Here is a 19786-nt window from a genome sequence, read left to right on the forward strand (position 1 = left end):
ACGACAGGTCCATATGAACAAGATCCTTCGATCCTTTTCTCGGACTGGGACCTGTTCATATACGTTCTTGGCAGATGATCCAGAAGTGGTTTGCCATTGCCTTCTTCTGTGTGTGAATGGAGAAATTGTTGGGATGCCACGGAGGAAAACTCCGTGTTGCCCAGACCACGGCCTTGCCCAACACAAGTTATAAATTCGTGCACCGCCGGGAATCGAACCCGAGACCCCAGGATTACAAGGCCAGCGTTCTAACCGCTAGACCACCTCATCTTATTATTATTTAGTGTTCTGTCTGACGACAGGTCCATATGAACAGGATCCTTCCTTCCCTGGGGTTGGGCCGCCCTGGGGTTGGGCCGCACAGATCGCCGTCGGACTGTCTGAAGTACTGCGTCTCTGACGAAAGCCGTCTCCGACGAAAGCGGTCTGTGCCTCACACTGTGAGGCATTCGCCGAGGTTGGCATGCATCCCTTGGTGAGAGTGTTGAATTTTTTTTTAAAATTTTCAAAATTTTTGAAAAATCAAAAAACGATGGAAATTGTCTGAAAAGCGCACGAAACCTAAAAATTTTGAAATTTCTTTACAAATTTTTAAATTGGAGTTTTTCAAATTTTTTTGGTTTTATGCGCTTTTTGGACAATTTCCGTCGTTTTTTGATTTTTCGAAAATTTTGAAATAATTTCAAAATTTTCGAAAAATCAAAAAACGCTGCAAATTGTCTGAAACGCGGACAAATCCCAAAAATTTGAAATTTGTGAAAAAATTTGGAAGTGGAATTTTTCAAAAATTTCTGTTTTTTTAGCTTTTTGGACAATTTACGTTTTTTGATTTTTCTCAAATTTTGAAAAGATTTCAAAATTTCTTTCAAAATTCACCCTACCTGATGCCATGCAGGACAGATCGCCGTCGGAATGTGTCTCTGACGAACGTGGTCTGTGCCTCACACGGACTTCTAAAAGCCGAGGTGCTGGATGCAACACGTAAGACAGATACCGAGACGGGCAGGGACAGGGTCGGCCCGACATCGAGCCCTGCATAGGCCGGTTGTGCAGGAACCGAGGCAGTCAGCAATCGGAAAGGATTGAGGTTGAGTCCGGCAGAGACAGTGTGAGGCATTCGCCGAGGTTGGCATGCATCTCTTGGTAAGAGTTTTGAATTTTTTTCTAAATTTGAAAAATTTTCGAAATATCAAAAAACGCTGGAAATTGTCTGAAAAGTGCACAAAACCCAAAAATTTTGAAATTTTCGAAAAAAATTTGAAAGTGGAATGTTTAAAAAATTTGGTTTTGTGCGCTTTTTGGACAATTTCCAGCGGTTTTTGATTTTTCGAAATTTTTGAAAAAATTCCGAAATTTCGAAATTTTCAAAATTTTCGAAAATGAAAAAACGCTGAAAATTGTTTGAAAAGCGCACAAAAACCAAAAATTTTGAATTTTTTTAAAACATTTTGAAAGTGGAATTTTTCACAATTTTTTGTTTTGTGCGTTCTTTGGACAATTTCCAGCGTTTTTTGATTTTCCGAAAATTTTGAAAAAACTTCAAATTTTCTTTCAAATTTCACCCCACCTGATGCCATGCAGGACATATCGCCGTCGGACTGTGTCTGATGTACTGTCTCTGACGTACGCGGTCTGTGCCTCACACGGTCTCTTATGTGCCGTCTCCTATAAGCCGAGGTTCGGGATGCAACACGTAAGGCAGATTTCGAGACGGGCAGGGACACGGTCGGCAACACATCGAATCCTGCATAGGCCGGTTGTGCAGAAACCGAGGCAGTCAGCAATCGGAGAGAATCGAGGCCGAGTCCGGCACAGACATAGTGAGGCATTCGCCGAGGTTGGCATGCATCCCTTGGTGAGAGTTTTGAAGAAATTTTCAAAATTTTCGAAAAATCAAAAAACGCTGAAAATTGTCTGAAACGCGGACAAAACCCAAAAATCTTGAAATTTTTGAAAAAAATTTGGAAGTGGAATTTTTAAAACAAAATTTTGTTTTGTGCGCTTCTTGGACAATTTCCAGCGTTTTTTTATTTTTTGAAAATTTTGAAAAGATTTCAAAATTTCTTTCAAATTTCACCCCACCTGTTCCCATGCAGGACAGATCGCCTTCGGACTGTGTCTCTGACGAACGCGGTCTGTGCCTCACACGGTCTCTTACTGCCGTCTTCTATAAGCCGAGGTTCTCGATGCAACACGTAAGACAGATACCGAGACGGGCAGGGACACGGTCGGCCACACATCGAGCCCTGTGCATAGGCCGGTTGTGTAGAAACCGAGGCAGTCAGCAATCGGAAAGGATCGAGGCCGAGTCCGGCAGAGACAGGGTGAGGCAATCGCCGAGGTTGCCATGCATCTCTTGGTGAGAGTTTTGAAAAATTTTCAAAATGTTCGAAATTATCTGAAAAGCGCACAAAACCAAAAATTTTGAATTTTTTTTAAATTTTTGAAAAGAAAATTGAAAGTGGGATTTTTTTAAAAAAAATGGTTTTTGCTCTTTTTGGACAATTTCCAGCGTTTTTTGATTTTTCTTAAATTTTGAAAAGATTTCAAAATTTCTTTCAAATTTCACCCCACCTGATGCCTGGGTAAGGATTTGTCCCTGGGGTACAGGGTGTGGCCCTAGGTTGGCTGGCCTTGGGTATGCTGGCACTGGCTGTTGTGTTTCTCCCTGGAGTCAGACGCCCGGACCTCCATAGACTTTGCCACATAGCCATTATAATAGTCTTGGAAGGAAGCTGCTATGTTCACAATCTCAACATAGAGCAGGCAAAAATGGCTGTATGTACCCCTTATGGCAGGATTTCTGTAGAGTCGCAAATCTAACCAATCGATAGTCGAGAGTAGGAATGGTAGTACAGTATATTGAAATGCAAGCCAAATTAATTATTACTTTTTCCGTAAAAATCAATCGTGACATAGTCAGATAAGTATGTATACTCTTAAATGGCGATAGTCTATCAATACTGTACCGATTTCTCCGATGCACTTCCGTGATAACGCGAGATTACCCGTCCCCCGCGACCCGCATTATAGCGAGGTTATGCTGTATTAAGTTGGTATCTCGTTCAGGTAATAGTGCCTAATCATTTTATAGCCCCGTGTTCGCTGAGGTGTTTGGTGTTAGTATTTACAGGAATCTGTCATGATAATCCGACTGATTATGGAGAGGAATTTTGGGCCCTCAAGGTATTAAAAGTCTTTTCTACAGTTAAACAGAACTACGTGGGTTACCAGAACAGGGAAATTGTATCTTCCTTTCTACTAATACAAACATTGAAAATTAAGATCTATGAGGTGTATTTATCATTTAAATCAGTGTTTCTGAATTGCCTTCAGTCAGACGAAATTTTATTCAAGCTACGATTAGTCGTGAATTACAAATATTGTAGCGCACATATACAGAGACATTTCTACTTAAATAAATATTATTATTACATTCCATTATATATTTACATCATTTATTCAACGGTTTTATTTTGAAATATTAATTAGTTGAAGTTATTCCTCGAGACATGTTTAGATATCAAATATGTCATTTTCGAACCAAATTTATTTTACTCAACTATAATACAGAGTTCCAGCTTTCAGAACATATAAAATGTTTCAATTTGCACCTGGATTTTTGTGCGGTTGTACTATTCAGGCTTCTGTAGACGTCATATTATACATTTTACTTTATACATAAATAACATATTTAAGCCTAATAATTAAAATCATTATCTCAGTAATGTAAGTATGCTTAAAGTCGAAATATATTACCTAACATGCCACAAACTAACCCCCCCTCACCCCGAAGGGGGGTTTGGTCAAGTGTTCTAACCCCCTTCCTTTCATTGCATGCCGAGTAAACAGATGACGTTTCCTAGGTAACCATTGCTGTCGATTTGTTGATATTGACCTTACAAATTCTTCTGACCCGTCTTCCGAATGACCTTGATAGACGATTTGCTCTACTTGTTTAAAAATCCGACTGACATCAGTAATCAAAACATTATCTTTGCTAAAGACGTCGATGCTCCTACAGACTGCATTGGCACCAGAAACGCATCTGTCAGATGGACCGGCCTTGAAATTGCGTTTTTCAATAAAGGTAGAGTAGCCCCTGATAGACCTACTGGGTATGCAGAAATCTAACTACATCAAAAACAGATGAACAACTAATTTTCCCTTTAAAAACATTAACGAGGATCATAAATATTTTGTTTCTGCAGAAATGCTGGTAATGTCTCGTGTCCGCCGATCGACAAAGGGATTTGTTCCATTGGAATCAGTAAGTCAGTCTGACGCTGCTGGTCGTGCGAGAGGTATGCAGCCACGTATATACTTTATACAGCACTCCAATGAATTAAATTGTTCTAATCCATCAGGATCTCATAACGCACCAAACTAATGGCGTCTGGCTCAATGTGAATTCAAATTTAGATCAGACAAGTAGTGAAATCGTTCCCGCATTTTATCAGTCTCCTTCTGCAATTCCATGGCCGTCATTTGGGAGGTCGACCTCCGACGTTGGTGATCGTGGTCTCTTCACTGGCCTCCCGTCGTCTTCCGAGCTGCTCATCCTCCTCTTTTTTGACGGAGTCTTCCCGACAACCGCAGGTGTTGTTTGCCCTGCAGGAACCTCTGTCGTTCGTGTATCGCTCATAATCTCTTCTGAAGAGGATTCCGTCGTTTGTAAATCGGTCAAAACCTCTGCTGAAGAGAAATACACGACATATTCAGTCTGTGTTCGCGTAAGGGACACAGCGATTCTCGATACTTGAACACGTCTGCTCCAGTATATTTTCTGCTGATAAATACTCTCACATTCTCTGGAGACTGCAACTACTATTCAATGTTTTAAAAATTAAAGCTGTGCATAATTCTCCCCATAAAGTCGCCTTTCTTGTTACTTCTGAGCAGTTTTATAACCTGAGTCGAGTGAATGTGGGGCAGAAGGCAATTCCTGGACCACATTTTAACTAATTATGTGACCTGGGACAACAGTTTCTGCAAGCAGCTGGAGCAATTGGGTGGAAAAGGAATTTCACATCATCAGAGTTGCCTCTGTACCAAAGTTTCGGAAGAATGTACTGATACCATCTTCAGCGATGGCGATGGAGGCAGTATGTTCCTCCGGAACGCAGAAATGTATTTACGTGTGCACATGGCATTAAAACGCAGGGGACCAACGTCAACATGTCGTGTCACTTTCTGGGCACATTGAAATCAAACTCGTTTAGAGAAACACGAGGTACAAAAAGTAGGTTTCTTCTGAAATTATGTCAAGTATCTCACCTGAGGATGAAATGTCACTATCCTGGGATGACGGATTTTGATTATCCTTGTCCGGATTTTGATTATCCTTGTCCAAGTCCGGCACAAACGGAGCTATCGCGGCTTTTCGTTCTGTATCAGCCCAGTTGATGTCCTGTGGGATGAAACACGAGCATTAACCGTGATTGCAGAGCGAACGTCTGGCTGGCAAGGCACAACTGGGAACATCTCATATGAACAGACACTTCAGTTATATGGAAATCTAAGGCTTGCGGTGAGAGGTTTTTTTCTCTAAAACGTCATCTGTCAATGATTTATGCATTCTCTTCCTAACTTGTTACTCTAAACTGAGACAGAACTCACGTTGAAGAATCGGTGCCCCTTCATGTCAACGACTCCGTTCCCGCCTGCACCTAGACGGTTCTTTGGTCTTTTAGCTAATAATCGTAGGACGAAATCTCTCGCCTCAGCGGAAAACTCTTTTGGGATCTTCGGCTCCCGCCTCAGAATTCGTCTGCAATGGGAGAAAGGAACGCCATTCTTGTACTTGTATACAGAAAACTTCATATTAAATACGCATCCATAATTAGTGTGTTTAAAGTCTCTTGCTTCTATTATAAGAAACCTCATCAGTGGCTCTTTGACACGGAAATCTCTGGAGCGGGTAACACCACAGACGTTTAAGATGGATCATCTATAAGGACGCACTCAGCTTCTCAACATTTCAAACCCTTTACTTCCCTGTCCCTCACAGTCAATTTGAGCCCTGTAAAATCGTCAGATTTTAAATGGTTTTGGTCAACAGGAATTTTTTCCTGACTACAATTCGTTCCCTGCCCTAAGGTTTATTTAGCGACAAACGTCTTTCGAGAGAAACGTGTTTAAAGGAGCTTGTACGTCACAAACTGAACTCACTTGAAAAGGTTCTTGTATTTGTCACTCTCATCACCCTCTTTTTCAAATGGGGTGGTTCCTTTTAGCATCTGAAACACCATGATGCCTAGACTCCACCAATCAACCACCTGCAACAAAATCAGGTGAAATCAGTCACTTTTCATTTCTAAAGACTTCTACATGTCCACAAGAATTTAAGGGCGACAAAATTTTTGCGGGATCTATAAGGTGTTGTTAATTTATTGCGTTAAGGTTTTATATATTAATTCTCAATTCTTCTGGCAAATGTGTGTCAGTCGGCGCAAAGTTAACTGCCCCAAATACAGACGAAAGATTCTGACGCCTGTAACGTGCGCCAACTATTTGTCTTTAAATGATGTTATGAGCAGTTGGAAAACACACGCAGATTTTAAAATATTTCTTCGTCGTTGACCCCTCCTGGAGGTAGAAGACCATCTCATCCCGCATGAAATTTGTACATATGCATCCGTACCCTCACATTGCGACGGCTGATTTGTTTACGTTAATATAACTGTTGGTTCAGTCACAGGAAACAGTGAAATCCTCGTTGTCAGATTGCCATTACGTAAGAAATTACCTTGGTATGTCCTTTGCATTTGATCACCTCAGGAGACGTGTACTTGGGAGTGCCACAGCAGTTGGTACGTGCAATTTTAGGCTGTTGATAGAAACAACATTTTACATAAGTGTGAGAGTATTATGACACACAAAGCAACTAGTGACTAACTTTCTGGTAGTGAGGCTAAGAACTCTTAATATCGCTAATTCCAAAGACCACCACTGGACGCAGCGCCCTTTTCCTCCTGCTCTCAATATCAATTCTTTTTCTTATATTCCTCTTAACTCTGTCCCTCGATGTTCTTCCTGGTCTTCTGAATTGGCCCTTTCGAAGGGGTTTGTCCCACGAAGACTTATCCACAAAGTTTCTCATAAAATAACATCTAAATTAGTCCTCTCTGTACCTCATACAGCTTTGTTTCCATTAGAGTTTATCTTCTAACACCGGTAATTTCTGTTTGTATTTCTTTATGGTAAAAATCCCGAAGGAATTGCAAACAGTCGCGCTACAGTTGAAATGGTTCTGTGCTTCTGAGTTCAGCTCCTCAACTTCGGAGTGCATCCGATGCATGTTAGTCGCACATTCCGTTAAATATTGATACAAGACACAAAATCTGATCACGGATGAAGCGATTTTAACAACTGAGAGACGTACAACCTTTACGATTCTTGTATTCTGGCGCCCGTCAGACAAAGCGTACTGACAGTGATCCACGCAGCTCCTGCATTGACGGCCTACGTTTCCCTGTAGCTGAACTAAGCAACAAATGGGCCTCAGGTGGAGATTAAATTTACCTTCTGATCAGAGTGGAACATTTTACAGAGGCCGTAGTCAGTGATTCTCAAGTGGCCACTGGAGTCTCTGAGGATGTTTGCGGGTTTGAGGTCTCGGTGGATGACATCTATCTGTAAAAAACAAAACAAAAATTAACAAATTCCTTCTGTTCTGTTTTGTTTCCGTACTTATTGTGGCTGGGAGATGCACAACCCAGCAGTTTGCTTTTGTGCTCCATAACTCTTGTTATTTATTAAGTTATGACTAAGCTCATGAGTCAGGAAGTTTCAAGTCACTGGGTCTGAAAGCGGCGGAGGGGGAGGATTAGGGACAGGAACCCTGTGACCTTAACAAATGACCTTTTTCTAACACAACTCATAAAAAATAATTATTTCTTTACTCAATGAAAACAATCATGATTTTCGAAACTGTTGGCTGTCATTTTCGACCCGACACAGAAATGGGCTATCTGAACGTGCAAACAAACAAACAAATACTGTATTTGTTAGGCAGTTCATTGGCAAGGGCTGAAGTGCGCCTACCTTGTGCAGGTGATCGATACCGAGGACTATCTCCGATGTGTAGAATTTGACATCGCCCTCAGGAAGTTTCTGTTTCTTGTCCAGAAGGACTTGTAAGTCTCCACCTTCCAGATAATCTGTGAACACATTAAAAACAATAATTTCCAGACCTCGTTATTTTAAGGACCATCAGCGAATAGTAGTGTATTGCATATTAATTTCGACAAAATGTAATTGTAAAGTGTAGCTCTAAACGTAGTTACAGACTTCAGTTCGTTGACTTTCAGGAACCAAACACCCAGTCGCGGGTCTGTCCCAAACATGAGAGCAGTTCTTTATGTACTCACCCATCACCAAGTGCAGATGAGATTGCGTGATGAAGGTGTAGTGCGACTTAACCAAGAACGGGCTGTCGCCTACCTCCGCTAACACGCGGCACTCCATCATCGTCAGCCACAAAGAATTTCTGTCGGCAGTGACTTTCTTCATTTTCATTGATTTCATCGCGTAGAGTTTTCCCTCGTTGAAGCCTCTAATCTGCTCGACCAAGCGAACTTTCCCGAAACCTGTAAAATTTCATCTGTGTTACTAATTCATGCCCTTTCAACAAAAGGTTCTCACGTAGAAAACAATCTCCTCATACAGCTTAGGAGTCAGTACAATTTCTATGCAGCGTCTAAACTTCTTGAGTGAAAAAGAATCTTTCAGTATATTCTGTAGTCAGTTTAGAAAAAACACTAGAATCACTTGCAGTAAGCGCGAAAGTTTTCGTAGTTTCTAATTATTGGAGCACATAATTTCAAGTAAGGGGTATGAATAGACCTACTAATTGAGAGTAACATAATAAAACTTTATTTGATCTTATTACAGGTGTTCCATAATTAAACTTTTCCTGTTATAATACTTCTTCGAAGGGTTGATTGACCAAGTCACACGAGCTCAATGCCCGAATTCATTACTCGCCATCTTGCTTTGAATCTACCCACAAATAAACTTTTATAGGCCATAGGTTGAAAATTATCTACGTCAGAACAGGCTCTACATAATTCTCAGTTTGAAAATAACTAGATATATCACTCATGCATTAAAACGGTCGTGGCGGGACAGTCAGCAGTGTTAAACTCAGCAAAACAGTGTAAATTGGCGAGAAACTACACTTCAGAATGTTGTCCTGTCAGCCTCCACCCGCAAATTTCACCCTCGACTAAGTTGCAGTGCCCGGAGGCAGCGGTCAGATGCTCGTCTCCTCATTGTCTGCTGCTTAAGAATTGCGTTACAAAAAGTCCACGGACATGGAAAAAGATTCAGTGCGGTTCCGTCGATGTTAAGAAGTCTTCTACCCTGTTAGGAACTGGACCTAGCGTCACACAGAGGATCAGTAAGGAGATGTGACGACAACGAGGCAGCATTAGTAACAGCTCCGATTTGCCGATGTACTTTGCTCGGAAGGCGTTCAATAACTTGTCAGCCATCAGAGAAAAACGTAAAAAGAAATCAGTTTTGTTGCTGATACATTTTCGTTGTCTTACAGAAGGGATAAATAAATCCTGAGTTATTTTAAATTATCTTCCACTTCTAGATACAAGGAAATATCGCAAGATGATTAAGATGCGTTAATTCCGTGGTCCTCGGAACTTTGATAGCGACGGGGATCTGAGTTGTGCTCAGACAGTTGTTACTAATTGCAATTCTTATACAGCGAAATAATTTATAACTGATGTTCAGTATCTTAAATTTTTCTGTAATCACGTGCCTATAAAAATTGTGACTGATTCAAAACTGGGGATGGGATCCACTTTCCTTGCTTCTGCTGATACTACTACTACTACTAATAATAATAACAATAATAACTTTACTTCTATTCTGCTGTAAAAGCTGTCCATGAAGGTTCGAGTAATCAGGGTCGCATTCTATAAGAAGAAAAATCGTCTCAGAATTAAGAGAAACCTCCACTTACCTCCTTTTCCTAGAACCCTCCCGCGTTTAAAATGGTCTAGCCTGAGGCCGCGACTAAGGCAAATGGTTGGATTTGCCTCAGGATTCTGTCCGGTGGCACGCTGTGGTGTTGATGGACCTGCAGATTCTGATACAAGGAGTTAGTTAGTTAGTTAGTAAAATAAACCATGAAATTCCCCATCGTGCTTTGTTATAGTTATGGAAGAACCAGTGAGTGCCAGTTCGCATGGCGGGCTGTTTCCTGATATGCAAAGTTATCGTCTTCAAAAGAAACATGTCGGCTGATTCAAATATTGCCAACAAACATAGCACATTGTCTAATGTTATTGTTGTCTCCAGCCCGCAGAGCATCTACGTTACGCTACAATCCTAAAATATAAACCTAACAAATTTCCAATATATTATAGTTAGAACTTTTGATTTAGAAAGGTCACATCGAAGGCAAAACCTAACTTTGAATACTAACCGGATTGACTGCCGGAAGTCACGTTCCTGTCCATCTCTGGTTGCTTGTCAGTCATCGAACTCAGAACAGGTTCCGCAATGTCTCTGACTCAATTTCTTCGTCTGCTGACAAAAAAAATCGGGATTCTCCTCAGGCACCTGTAGTCAAAAAAGGTATATCCTGTTACCTTCCAACATTATAATAGCATCGGCGCTCTTTTAAATCCAACACGAAATTCGGAACACACGAAATACAAATTTATACTACGTACTCTACATTGTTCGAAATAACGGCACTGAGGCATTCTTTACATGCGCCATTTTTCGGCGAAGGAAGCTTTATGGCCAACCCTGTGCCCCATATTTTGTAGCATATACGAGAAGGTAATGATTTCTCCTGGGTTGTCTCTCCAGGAATAAGATATTTTTATGTATTACTCATCCTTGGACGCAGTAGCGTATTTGAATTTTGGACAATCCTGAGCGCACGACCAACCTGACCATTCCCTCGTTAGTGCGAGTAAGAGTGTAATAAATTACTTGATTAAGATAAGTAATTTTGACAACAAACCCTCTTTCAGACCACATACCAATCGTTCAGTTCACTGCTGTTTAACTGGATGGTGTATTCGGACGCCTGAACATTTTTAAAATGCACAGTCAGACTTGTGAGCCTTTACTTTGAACCTTTCGTAAGGTCGTAAGATACTCTTTTTCCCACGTAGATCCACTAAACGATTATTAATATTGAATGAAAAACAAATCGAAAACATTAGTATTCAATGACAAATGTGTAATGAATACATATTTAGTGTTAGAGACTACAATCTAATCTTATGGTAACCGCGGTTAAGAAACCTCGAAACTTTTCAGTGACATTTCGGGAACCAGGGGACAAGAAACATTTTGAGAGGCGTTGCATTACAGATCTCTGTTCCACCGATCGATTTGGTTTGCGTAGGTAATATTTCCCCAACCTGTAGCTCGCGGGCAACGCCTAAGCAATCCCACGCGTTTCCTGGTAAACTACGAAAGACACTTAAGACACTTATTTATTCCCAAGTGACTCTGACTTAAGTCACTATCAGGCGTTTAACTTAGCCGGAACTCAAATAACTTTGTTGATGATAGCCGACGTGTGTGGATGCTTAAAAATTACACACAAACTCTCAAAATACCACAGACAATCACAAATGCAAAATCAAATAATAATATTAAAAATAAATAGGAAACCTTTGTCTCACCCTTTCTAAAGAAGAACAGAACTCGATGTCCACAGGAGCAAAAGTTTAATCAGAAATTGAATAGAAAGAGTGCAGTACACTGTCACGAAATTGTTAATGATTCACAGAAGATGAATACACGAGTTATTTTCAAAGGTTTTCACAAAATTATCTAGACCACGATAAACTTCATCAACAACCGATTCACAAGGCAATCCTTTCCAAAGTAACGAATCCCGATTGTAGACCGCAATTTATACCAGTACTGGGGGGTTGGTTGCGTTTTGAAATCTTGAGTAAGAAACTAAACTAACTCTCACCCCCCAATGGGCTGGTTAAAATACTTGACTAACTCCCCCTTCGGGGGGGGGGGGGGTTTGGATACGTTTAAAAATCTTGAGTAAGACACCAAACTAACCCCCCTTCGGGGTGTTAATTTAGTGTTGGGAGTTGTGGCGTACTCCTGTAATCCAGCTACTTGGAGGCTAGGTGTTGTTCCACAATTCCGTGTATAAACAAATATAAGGTGATTATGTTGATGACGTCATTTTTTGACGAAAACGACGACTAATCCTTTCGGAGCGCTTCTTGTAATCTGATATTCTACTTCTTTACGTCGCTAATCAGAGGACAACTGTTCTTGATCAGTCAACTTTCTACGTCCAACCCTACTCTTGAAAATCTTAGTTTGTTTGTTTTTTGCTCTTCTGATTTGTTGAATAAGTTTTCTACATGTGTTCTTAATATGGTCTCGTTTATCAATGTAAGTCTTCTTTCGCTTTAATAGGTCTGATGTTGTAGTCCTTTACGTCGCTGTTTAGAGGCCAACAGTTCTTGTTCAGTCAACTTTTTACGTCCAGCCCCACACTAGAAAATCTTCGTCTTAATATCGATCAAAAGTCAGTTTTCATAATACTTTCTTAATCATAACATATCTAATGAGTATCAGTTTACCTTCTTGGAGTTGTTAGAGTTGATACTTCATATAGTTGATAACGTCTTCTTTCACTTTCCTGATGTTTTAGGCCAACTGTCAGTTAATATTCAAGAATGCGACGTGCTGCATGCGACTGGCTTGGTACTATGCGTTATTAGTTTTTTCGGCATTGTTGTGTTGTACTCGGCATTGTTGTGTTCCACAACAATGCCGAGTTTGTTTATAGTTGACATTGTTGATGACGTAATTTATTGACGACAACAAGGAATCACAAATTTTTATAGTAAAAAAAATAATATAGAGCAGGGCACTCCTTTCGGAGCTCCTAGGGGGGGGTTGGTCAAGTTTGTAAAACGCCATCAACCTTGTGTAACAAAGGGGGGGTTGGTCAAGTTTGTAAAACGCCATCAACCTTGTGTAAGAAACTAAACTAACCGCGCCGAATAGAGGGTTAAAACAACTGACCAACAATTAGGTAATACGCTAAACTAACTTCCGTTCGGGTGGTTAGTTTAGTGACTCATTCAAGTGTTTTAACTCCTGAGTAAGAAACTAAACTAAACCCCCGAATTTGGGGGTTTAAACATTGCGTTGCGTTTTAAAATCTTGAGTAAGACACTAAAATAAACCCCTTCGGAAGGGTTAGTTGAGTGTGTCATTCAATTGTTTTAACCCTTGAGTAAGAAACTAAACATCCCCCCGAATGGTGGTTAAAATACTTGACAACCCCCCATCGGAGGGGTTGGTTGCGTTTTAAATTCTTGAGTAAGAAACTAAACTAACCCACCCGAATGGGGGGTTAAAACACTTGACAACCCCCCATCGGAGGGGTTATTTGCGTTTTAAAATCTTTAGTAAGACACTAAACTACCCTCCCCTTCGGGGGGCAGTTTAATGTCTCATTCAATTGTTTTAGCCCTTGAGTAAGAAATTAAACTATCTCTCACCCCCAATAGGCGGGTTAAAACACTTGACTAACTCCCACTTCGGGGAGTTGGATGCGTTTTAAAATCTTGAGTAAGACACTAAATTATCCCCCTTAGGGGAGTTAATTTAGTGTCTTATTCGGAGCAGTTTCTCTAATCTGATTTTTTACTTCATTATGTCGCTGCTCAGAGGCCAACTGTTCTTGGTCAGTCAGCTTTCTACGTAAAACCCCACCCTTGAAAATTTTCGTCTGATTTCTTTCTCTTCTGTTTTTGGTGAATAAGTTTTTCTACGTTCATCAATGTATGTCTTCCTTAGCTTTTCTTTATTTGTTAAATAGTTCTGATGTTTTAGTTCTTTACGTCGCTGTTCAGAGGTCAACAGTTCTTGGTCAGTCAACTCTACGTCAAACCCCACCCTTTCAAATCTTCGGAGCTCCTAGGGGGGGGGTTGGTCAAGTTTGTAAAATGCAACCAACCTTGTGTAAGAAACTAAATTAACCCCCCGAATGGAGGGTTAAAACACTTGACCAACTTCGGGGGGGATTGCGTTTTAAAATCTTAAGTAATACACTAATCTACCCCCCCGAATTGAGTTGTGTTTTAATGTTTTAAAATCTTAAGTAACACACTAAACTAACCCCCCCTTCGAGGGGGGTTAGTTTAGTGTCTCATTCAAGTGTTTTAACCCTTGAGTAAGAAATTAAACTACCCCCCGGATGGGGGTTAAGACACTTGACCAACCACCCTCCGGGGTGGTGGAAAATTGTTTAAAACGCAACCAACCCCCCTTCGGAGGGGTTGGTTGCGTTTCAAAATCTTAAGGAAGACACTAAACTATCCCTCCTCATTCATGTGTTTTAACCCTTGAGTAAGAAACTAAACTAACCCCCCGAATGGGGTTTAAAACACTTGACGAACCCCCTCTCCGGGGGGTTTGGTTGCGTTTTAAATTCTAAACTAACCCCCCTTCGGAAGGGTTAGTTTATGTCTCATTCAAGTTTACGTCGCTATTCAGAGGCCAACTGTTCTTGTTCAGTCAACGTTTTACTTCCAGCCCCACCCTTGCAAATATTCGTCTCAAAATCGATCATAATCATAATATATCGAATGAGTATCACTTTACCTTGTTGGAGTAGGTACTTCAAATACTTGATAACGTCTTCTTTCACTTTCCTGATGTTTTAGGACAACTGTCAGAAAATTATCAATAATGCGATTCCACGTGCTTCATCTGGAGCAGTGATAATTCGACTGGAACGGTAGTGAAGCGTTATTTGTTTACTCGGCATTGTTGTGTTCCACAACAATGCCGAGTTTGTTTATAGTTGACATTGTTGATGACGTCATTTTTTGAAGACAAATTGGTTGAAGACAACGACTAATCACAAATTTTATAAGGAGGTCAAGTTTGTGAAACGCAACCAACCTTGGTTAGTCCCGAAGGGGAGTTAGTTTAGTGTCTCATTCAAGTGTTGGTTGCGTTTTAAAATCTTGAGGAAGACACTAAACTAACCCCCGTGTATAAACAAATATAAGGTGATATTGTTGATGACGTCATTTTTTGACGACAACGATGGCTAAACCTTTCGGAGCGCTTCCTGTAATCTGATATTCTACTTCTTTACGTCGCTGTTCAGTGGCCATCTGTTCTTGGTTAGTCAACTTTCTACGTCCAACAACACCCTAGCAAATCTTCGTCTGTTTTCTACGTGTGTTCTTAATATGGTCTCGTTTAACAATGTAAGTCTTCTTTCGCTTATCCTTATTTGTTAAATAGATCTGATGTCTTAGTTCTTTACGTCGCTGTTCAGAGGCCAAAAGTTCTTGTTCAGTCAACCTTTTACGTCCAGCCCCATCCTTGCAAATCTTCGTCTCAAAATCGATCATAAAGTCAGTCTTCATAATAGTTTTCATAATCATAATATATCGAATGAGTATCACTTTACCTTGTTGGAGTTGGCACTTCAAATACTTGATAACGTCTTCTTTCACTTTCCTGATGTTTTAGGACAACTGTTAGGCAATTCTTAAGAATGCGACTTGCTGTTTCTGGAGCAGTGATAATGCGACTGACTTGATATTCTTTGATTTCTTTTGTTGTGAAGCGTTATTTGTTTACTCGGCATTGTTGTGTCGACTTCAACAATGCCAACATATATTTGTTTACACGGCATTGTTGTGTTCCACAACAATGCCGAGTAAACAAATATCTGTTGGCATTGTTGATGACGTCATTTTTTGAAGACAAATTGGTTGAAGATAACGACTAATCACAAATTTTTATAAGGAGACTAGGGCAGGGCGCTCCTTTCGGAGCACCTACGGGCGGTTTGGTCATGTTTGTAAAACGCAACCAACCTTGTGTAAGAAACTAAACTAACCGCCCCGAATAGAGGGTTAAAACAATTGACCAACCCCCCTACTGGGGGGTTGTTGAGTTTTGAAATCTTAGGTAATACGCTAAACTAACTTCCCTTCGGGAGGTTAGTTTAGTGACTCATTCAAGTGTTTTAACTCCTGAGTAAGAAACTAAACTAAACCCCCGAATGGGGGGGTTTAAATATTGCGTTGCGTTTTAAAATCTTGAGTAAGACACTAAGGGTTAGTTCAGTGTGTCATTCAATTGTTTCAACCCTTGAGTAAGTAACTAAACAACCCCTCGAATGGTGGTTAAAATACTTGACAACCCCCAATCGTAGGGGTTAGTTGCGTTTTAAAATCTTTAGTAAGACACTAAACTACCCTCCCCTTCGGGGGGGTTTAATGTCTCTTTCAATTGTTTTAGCGTGTAACTGCGTGTGTTAATCCAGTGAAACCTCGTGTAACCGGACTAAATGGGGGGAACCTCGGGTCGGATAAGCGAGGGAAAGGGGAACGTGGACATGGAATTGAACAAATAAGTAGAGACTCAATACATATTTTAGTCGCCAGCGAATGATGCGGGCGAGTCGCACGCACAAGCCGACAGGCAAAAGTCACTCGTGAGTGCCGTTCGAGGTAGTCCCTGTTTTAAAATAGTGAATTTATCAGTAATTCTGTCCATCGCTTGAACTGGAGGTTCTGGTGTGATTCTGCCGATGTCAGTTGATTTGATTCCTATGTTGTCCTGAACAAGGAGTCAGAGTTCAGTTTCTACAGGAACCACAGTGTAGGTCTTTGTCTTTGCCGCATAATAACCAATTCTCTAAATATCTTGAAGTGTTCATAATAATCAGCAAAACCTGGGGTGAGGTTAGATCAATGAACTGTACCGCGTGGACATCGATTTAAACACTCTCCCCGGTGGAATCCAATCGCAACCGATCTGGTTGAAATTCGGTCGCTTAATGCGGGAATCGGATAATCGAGGCTCGGTTAACGGAGATTTTGCTGTACGCAGAAGGATGTGGGGCTGAATGTTGATTTTGATATTGGGAGGATTATGTAAGAAGCAAGGAATTCCGCAGAGAAAGAAACAGAAAAGTATTTCGAGAGGAAGACATTATGACCCTGCAATAGGTCGTGATTAATGTTCTACGTGGTGAAATTATTCATCTGCTGGTCATAATGACGATCAAAACATACGCAGTTAAATCAGAACATTTAAATTACAGGGTCATTAATAACAAAATGCCAACGTTTTATAATTTACACGGCACTCGGCTGCTTGTCTTGAGTAAAGTTGATTCGCTCCAGCGACGAAGGCTGGCGTCACAGCAAATGACAAATGAACATGAATTACCTTGCGAACTGCATGATGCCGATAGAGTTGCCGGCGTCCATCGCGTCCATGAGGAAGTCGCAGCAGAGGCCAGTAACGCCTGGTACCCACAAGTACTCAGCCGTCTCGAGCAGCTGACACGCGTTGTCGGAGTTGATTTCCACCTCGCGAAAATAAACATAATCCAGTATCTGGGTCATCATGTCTGAGCTGACTTCGTGGAGGAGAACATCAGTCACCTCACTGGTGTGCAGTGATGTCGTGAAGAGGGTCCTGAAACGTCGATTTGGAGAAACGGCGAGCAGAAAATTACAAGTCATGCGCATAAAGTTTAAGTTTTTATGACTTACGTAGCCAAATAAAATAATCTTTTTTTAACGTGATGAATGAATTTTTGTTACCTGAATAATTAAAAAACTCTCAGAATGAGTACGAATGGGACCGGATTAACTGCGAGAGGTTCAAAAGCGGGCGAAGACTTAAAAGAATTTAAACTAATAATCGGAAAGCAAGCAGCGAGAATTTGTACTATGGAATAGCCACCCTCGTTTTGTTAAGTACCCTTGAATCCTTCAAGAGATGTCTGAGGTTATAACAACTCCTACAGAAATTTTAAAGCCAACGCAAATATTTCAACATTCATCGCGGGCTGTACATTCCACTGATTGATCAGTTCGTAATATGAAATTATTTGTTCTGTCAAAATGTTTTTCGACAATAAACAACTTAAAAGAAAAGCCGATGATTCTACGAGGCCTTCAAGAGGTGATCACCAACCAGCAAACAGTTTCCTACTACAAATTAAGGGATTTTCAGTGCAAGCCAAACAGAAAGATTTGATTGTCGGAAACTGAAAAAGGGGCACAGCGTCTGTTGGAAAACAGAAGCAATGGCTCGTGGTTAAAATTCATTTCTCATTTCGAGAACTCGCCGCATCTTTATTTAAAACACAAGCAAATTAATTTATGCACAAATTCTCGAACGATTCTCTCGTAACAATGAAACATTTCTCGCGAAGATCTTTATTATAGTTTATTATACTTCAGATAGAGCAACACACAGCAGCTTTCAATGTTCCGGGCATTACCAAATTTCTTCTGGACTTTGTAGGTCGTCTTTTTGTATTAAAACCAAGACGATTTGGAAATGGATTCTAATTCTCCCTCCAGATCGATTGACTGTCACCTTGGTACAACCGCACTTAAAAATTAGTACAAAAGACCACCTACGTCTTCTGGGATGTTGCTTCGTGTTGTCTCTTAGAAATTATCGGACGTTTCAGAGGTGCTTACTGCCTCCATCTTGAAGGAAAGAAGGCAGTAAGTACGTCTGAAATGCCACTCAGTTTCTACGGCGCCGTGAGATTTCATGACAACGAACAAATAGCCGTATAAAAATACATGTTTCTGCATCAGAGGGGGTAAAACATTTCACACACGAATCGACGTCTGTTTTGTCCTTATTTCACGTGTTAATCAATTAGATCAGTTCATAAACACACCTGAAATATGCGCTACACATCGAGAGGATTTCTCTGTGGACTGGAAAGACGCCGCCGTCCTCCAACCTCAACATCGCGTCACACAAGATGTTCTTCTCTCTCAGCTCGTTCAGGCGGACAAATGCTTTGGCGCGACTTTGGTTTGACTCCATCTCCTGAAAAGACAGTCGATCGCTGTTACGGGTTTTTCTTCATACTGAGAGTGACTGAGAGGAAACACGGTACTGAGAAGAATATCTGGTCCTGCGAGAGAGTTACTGATAAGGGAATGGCGAAAATTGCGTAATATGGAGCTTAATAGATCTCTTCACTAATTAATAAATTGTAGGCTGTCAGATCAGGGGTGATGAGATGGGCGGGGCTTGTAGAACACATGACAGAGACAGGAAGTGCAACTTTTTAATCGGAAGACCTGAAGAGAAAATGTCACTTTAAAGTCCTATACGTTGCTGGGATAATATTAAAATCGATCTTAGAGACATGTGGTATGAAAGTGTGGCTTAGAGGCGGGGTCTTGTAAACACGGGCACAAAACTTCATGTTTCATAAAAGGAGAGACATTTGATCACCTGGGCTACTGTTAGATTCTCAAGTACGACTTCGGTTCGATGGACTCAGTTTGTTTCTGTGTTACAGAATGCCTGTTGAGATTCAATACAAAATGACAAAGATCTAAATGTGACTAATCGAACTAACTACCTAGACGGCCCTCCACTGATCAATGACCTGGCCTAACAAAATCCAATCTCCTTCAACTCCCATCTCCCATAGATCCCGCTTGTCATTATCCTCCCATCTATGTCTAGGTCTCCCCAGTGGTCTCTTTCCCTCAGGCTTCCCAACCAATACCCGGTGCACACCTCTCGCCCCATCCATGCACTCCACATGCCCCGCCAATCTCACTCTTCTTGGCTTAATCTCCCTGAAGATGTGACTGATATAGGGAATATTAAGTCATGCCGCGTGTTTGTCATTACTCGCATAATTTAAATCTTCTTTTATGTAATCTACGTAGACATTGCTTATAAAATATCAATGTAATCTATAAAGTCTTAGATGCCTCTACTCTGG

The 19786-nt window shown here is 40.8% G+C and overlaps 1 protein-coding gene across 7 annotated transcripts; it reads right to left on the minus strand.

Annotated features, from left to right (window-relative positions):
• Positions 1-3326: 3326 nt before the first annotated feature.
• On the minus strand, positions 3327-18831 carry LOC147871910 (ribosomal protein S6 kinase alpha-5-like). Of its 7 annotated transcripts, XM_087359916.1 has the most exons (12): positions 18716-18831; positions 17236-17487; positions 10448-10584; positions 9983-10108; positions 8373-8591; positions 8047-8162; positions 7525-7635; positions 6749-6829; positions 6172-6278; positions 5620-5770; positions 5278-5410; positions 3327-4695 (listed from the first exon to the last, which is right to left on the minus strand). In XM_087359916.1, the coding sequence occupies exons 3-12, from the start codon at positions 10500-10502 to the stop codon at positions 4457-4459; spliced, it is 1338 nt and encodes a 445-aa protein (XP_087216042.1). In that variant the 5' UTR covers positions 10503-10584; positions 17236-17487; positions 18716-18831; the 3' UTR covers positions 3327-4456. The 7 variants fall into 7 exon arrangements, with proteins under 7 accessions (XP_087216042.1, XP_087216043.1, XP_087216045.1 ...); XM_087359917.1 differs by lacking the exon at positions 18716-18831 and having other exon boundaries at positions 17236-17497; XM_087359919.1 differs by lacking the exons at positions 17236-17487; positions 18716-18831 and adding an exon at positions 15461-15627 and having other exon boundaries at positions 9983-10099.
• Positions 18832-19786: the final 955 nt, after the last annotated feature.

The sequence above is a fragment of the Zootermopsis nevadensis genome, unplaced genomic scaffold, assembly GCF_977971745.1.
Source record: "Zootermopsis nevadensis isolate Lab colony 2312 unplaced genomic scaffold, Znev_1.0 Znev_ptg000037l, whole genome shotgun sequence".
Classification (NCBI taxonomy): domain Eukaryota; kingdom Metazoa; phylum Arthropoda; class Insecta; order Blattodea; family Termopsidae; genus Zootermopsis; species Zootermopsis nevadensis.